The sequence below is a fragment of the Babylonia areolata genome, chromosome 3 (assembly GCF_041734735.1).
Source record: "Babylonia areolata isolate BAREFJ2019XMU chromosome 3, ASM4173473v1, whole genome shotgun sequence".
Classification (NCBI taxonomy): Eukaryota; Metazoa; Mollusca; class Gastropoda; order Neogastropoda; family Buccinidae; genus Babylonia; species Babylonia areolata.
Genome location: NC_134878.1, coordinates 11,873,140 through 11,878,139, shown reverse-complemented (window position 1 = coordinate 11,878,139; position 5,000 = coordinate 11,873,140). Strand labels below are relative to the sequence as shown.

The 5,000-nt window shown below is 43.9% G+C and overlaps 1 protein-coding gene and 1 long non-coding RNA gene across 2 annotated transcripts in view; both read right to left on the bottom strand.

Annotated features, from left to right (window-relative positions):
* The window catches only part of LOC143279729 (uncharacterized), a 33,936-nt gene that overhangs the window by 4,648 nt on the left and 24,288 nt on the right, over positions 1 to 5,000 (bottom strand). The window lies entirely within an intron of this gene.
* LOC143280211 (uncharacterized) overlaps positions 380 to 5,000 on the bottom strand; it is a 9,754-nt gene continuing 5,133 nt past the window's right edge. Inside the window, exons 4-5 of the mRNA XM_076584843.1 lie at positions 1,775 to 1,957; positions 380 to 396 (exon numbers count right to left, since the gene is read on the bottom strand). Coding sequence (XP_076440958.1) covers positions 380 to 396; positions 1,775 to 1,957 — 200 coding nt within the window. The remainder of the gene's footprint in view (positions 397 to 1,774; positions 1,958 to 5,000) is intronic.

Genomic DNA, 5,000 nt, shown 5'->3' with positions numbered 1-5,000 from the left:
ATGCTTGAATCCTGTTAATAAGTTTCCGGAATCTAAAGATGAACTTTAAGAATGTTAAAAGTATGCTAAAAAAAAACAACAACAGCAAAACAAGACGACAGCAAATCAACCCATTAACGCGCGCCCAGCAGTCTACCTTCAAAGCTAAGACTAGAATTAACATCATACTAAGACCATTGAAAAGTTAGTAAAACGCAATTAATAGAAATCCAAACAAACCGTTAATTCAGGTGAGTTATAGGCACATTTCTCTCTCTCTCTCTCTCTCTCTCTCTCTCTCTCTCTCTCTCTCTCTCTCTCTCGCACTCTTCTTTCCAAGCTCCTAATTACCGCACACATTTCTCATTTACGGTGTTGTACTGTGTCGTATGCCATCGCATCATACAATATCGTAGCCTGTCGTTTCACATGAGCAAACCATATCGTGGTAAATTATACTGGATCATATCCTGTTAAATCGGGTCAAACAATGCAGTATCGTGTAATTATTATCGTACCGTGTCTTATTGTACCGAATCATAGCTCATCACACCATATGACATGACGTATGACGTGACATGACATCGAATGATACCATACTACACCATTTTGTCGCGTGGTTTAGAGAGAGACAGAGACAGTGAGAGAGAGAGAGGGAAGGAGAGAGAGACGGAGTGCATATATATGTGTGTGTGTGACACACACACACACACACACACACACACACACACACACACACACAGAAAGAGCAATAAAAAAATTTAAAAAAATCCATTCGCCAATGTGTTTAACTACACTAGGAAAAAACAACTGTCGATGCTGGAAATATTTTCTCACACGAGAAAATACAAAACTTGAAGCAGTTCCCCTTACCCTTAAAGTACAGATACTGTAAGTTGCCTTTTCTTTTCGATATAAAAACAAACACTTTCGACTATTCTTTTGTCTCTTTGTTTCTATCTTTCTTTTTTTTTCTTTATGTTCTATACTGACATGGGGAAACCTACATACAAGTGTTCTCCAACCGATCCGTGACTGATGATCGTCTTTGCCATACGACCTCAAGTGCACGATTAATGTTTTACATGCTCAACAGAGCAGAGCGTATGTTTCAAAGCGTTTAATTGGCGTGACAGGCAGGGGGAACCATTTGAACAACAAAGGAGATAAGAGTGAGAGTTCGGGGGAATGGGGGTGGGGGGGGCGAGGGGGGAGGGTGCGGAGGGGGGGGGAGTTTCATGGGTTCGTGGGTTATGACCGAGAACTGGTTTGGGGTGACTGGTTCGTTTTCACTTCATGTTACCCCTTTCTCCCATGAAACTTCTCTTGGTTCTTAGTTTTGTGACTATAGGAATTGTGTATCGGCATGCTTCCATCCCCAACCCCTTCCTATTATTCTGGAGAAAAACAACAACAACAACAACAAAACCAAAAACAAGCCAAAAAAAGAAAGAAAAGAAACGTTGACGATTAAACTGCAACGTAGGCCTACCACCTTCCTTCCTATAAACATTTCGATTCCCTCTTAGTCTTTGGTCTCCGGAGTGGTATTAGCTTCTTCTCCTCCTCCCCCTCCTTCTTCGTCTTCTTCTTCCTCAGCTGCTCCATCTTCGGGATTCTCTTTGAGGAATTAAAAAAAAAAAAAAAAAAGAAAAAGAAAAGAAAGAAAGTAAAAAAAAAAAGAAAAAAAAGAAAAGAACAACTGTTTCCCATGATAAACTGTGTTGGGTGAGATAACGGGAGTTCGACGAAGCAAGGGAGATTAACTGGGTTTGTGACTTTATGACTGACATACAGGGCTGTACAGCTGAGATTAACGACCCCTTCGGCATGGAGCCCTTGCCCCTTATCGTGAAGTTAATGGGTGCTGGGGTCTTGGTACTAGGTGTTTTATACCCTCCACTTTTGAAGCATGTCTGTAGCGCCAACGGCTCCAGGCCCGAGAGATGACAAACACATGCAGGGTTGTTGGTCAGTACTGTGAGAGGACCACACACTTTTCGGAGACATAACAATACAGGGGTGATACTCAACTGTTTTGGTCAGGTCCATAAACTACGTTGACATCACGATAAAGGTCTATCGAAAAACAACAACAATTTTTCTATTACGGATATCAAACGAGATTCGTAATACTGTGGTTTCTATTAAAAAAAAAAAAAAAGAAAAAAAAGAAGAAAAAAAAAAAGAATAAGAAGCAAAAAGAAAGAACAGTATCGCTCCTCCAAAAACAACAGCGGCACACAAAACAAAAATAAACGAAACGAAACGAAACAAACAAACAAAAAAATGTCCCGCGTCGAATTCAGTCGCCGTTGTCACAACAAATAAAACGAACGTGGTTATTAAAGACAGGAAGTTGACTGTGTGGCCACGTTGCGAAGGGAGTGTCGGGTTTGCTTGAGACAGACAATGGAGAAATCCAGTCAGCTTTTGTCCGTCAGGCAACAGGGAGCGTTTGGCGACAGGGCGAAATAGACAGCCACTGAGGAACGTGATTTTGTTTCGCTTAGTTTATTTCTTTTAATCTATTTATTTATTTTCTTCTTCTTTCCGTTCTTGTCTTTTTCTTTCTTTCTTTTTTTTTTCTTTTTTTTTTTCACTTCTCTCTTCCCAAGTTGATAGATGGAAGAACAGAGTGGGTGGTGGGGGTGGGGTGGGGTGGGGTGGGCTGGGGTGCGGGTAGAAATCTATGTGGTTGTATTACCTGCTTCAGGGTAATTGGGATTTGATCTGTCTTCAGCTCAGTTGTGAAATATTTAGTGCCGACGAGTCAGGCACGTGACATTTCAGTGACACTGCAAGGTTACCCCCCTCGGGTGTTCATTCTTGTCTGTAATTTTACGCCGTGTTTATGCAGAATTTTTTCCTGCCCTCCAGCCCACACATATTTAGGTGACACGCACTGGTGCGCGTGCGCACATGCACACACACGCACACACACACAAAAAAACAACAACAACACACACACACACACTACGAAGCACACACACACACACACACACACACACATATATATATATATGAATTGAAGATGTGAAGGACAAGGATTAAGGGCGACTGCTTGATAATTCTCCCCCCCACCCCCCAACCCCCTTCACCCCGCTTATTCTCTCTCTGCTTCAGTTCCTCCGCCCAACCCCTTCCCCCTCCAAATCATCTACCGACTACCCCCCCCCCCCCCACCCCCACCCGCGCGCCCCTCCACCCACCCCTGTGCTTGTATCAGCCCTTTCCAATGCCTCTTTCGTTATTTTTTTTTCTTTCTCTCTCTCTCTCTCTCTCTCTCTCTCTCTCTTTCTTTCTTTTTTATTTTCCGCGATGATTTTCACCCTCTCCTTGACCCTATCGTTTGAACCCATGGTCCTCGCTCACTCATTCACCCGGTCCTCGAACGAACACCCTATCGAGATAAATGATTAACAACAGGGAGAGAGAGAGAGAGAGAGAGAGAGAGAGAGAGAGAGAGAGGAGAGAGAGAGAGATGGGGACAGAGAGACGGACAGACAGAGAGGCAGACACAAGAGAGAGGCAGACAAATACAGAGAGACAGAGACAGGGCGTCCTTAGAAACGACGTGTTATGACGACCACAGCATCAACAACACTGAGCAGTCGAGTGTGTTTTATGGAGATAGAGATGGAAGAGAGATATATATCGGCACGGGGAAAAGAGGGGGGGGGGGACTCTAGGGCCGGTATGAGTGGGGGATGGAGGGGTGGAGGGATTAGGGTGGGTGGGTGGGGGTAGTTGGGGAGGAGGAGGGGGGGGTGAAGTTTAGATGCTGGTTTGGAGTGGGAGGTATGTGAGTGACTGTGAGTGGGAAATGGTTTCGAAACAGAGACAGAAATGTTGGAAGAGAATTCTCTGTCCGAATGTCTGTCTACGTAGCCTAGAAATGAGTGTGTGGAGAGGGGTAGAGGTGGTGCAGGGTAAAGTGTGTGTGTGTGTGTGTGTGTGTGTGTGTGTGTGTGTGTGTGTGTTGGGGCTCATGTACATTTATGTGTATTTGTGTATTAACTTATTTCTTTCTTTCTTTCTTTCTTTTTTTTAATTTTATTTTATTTTTTCTCGAGGCCTGACAAAGTGCGTTGGGTTACGCTGCTGGTCAGGCATCTGCTTGGCAGATGTGGTGTAGCGTATATGGATTTGTCCGAACGCAGTGACGCCTCCTTGAGCAACTGAAACTGAAACTGAAATCTCTGTACGTCTATCTTTGTCTGTCTGTCTGTCTGTCTATGTCCCTCACTCTGTCCGTGTCTGTTTGACTGTCTGTCAGTCCCTCTACTGTCTTTTTTGTTTTGTTTGCTTCCCTCTTCGTCTGTCTGTCTCTGTTTGTCTCTACGTGTCTCCATGTCACGTTTCTCACTCTTTAGCTGAGTTTTGTCTGACACTCTACACACATAGTTATGAGGATATGTGGCAGTGTACCCGCGCAAACACACACACACGCGCGCACTCAAACACACACACACACATTTATATGTAGATACATTAATACAGAGAGAGTGAGAGAGAGAGGAGTGTGGGGGCGAGGGGGGAAGGGGGTGGGAGTGTGGGGTGGGGGGCACGGATACAGACACAGCGACAGACAGACAGACAGACAGAAAGGAGTCAAAACTCACCATGGAGAACATCACCGGATCATTATGGTTATCATTAACATTATTGTTGTTGCTTTTACCATTATCATCATAAGTATCATTATCATCGTTGTTATCACTTTCTTTTTTCTTTTTTTAATTTTTTTTTTTTTTTTTTTTTTTTTACAGATCACATGCAAGACTTTGGTCGATATAAGCCCCCCCCCCTCCCCGCCCAGTTGTTAAAATGATAAAAAGGTCCCAGGGATGTGTCAGGACTGTACAAATGCTTCATAGCCTTACTATCCTGAGGTTCAGTGCTACCATCCCCCACCCCCCGTCCAACCTGTTTCAGCTCCTAGGGTAGACAAAACAAATAAAGGTTGTGCACCCACACTTTGTCAGGGTGACAAATACCAACTATCAGTGTAATTAGTG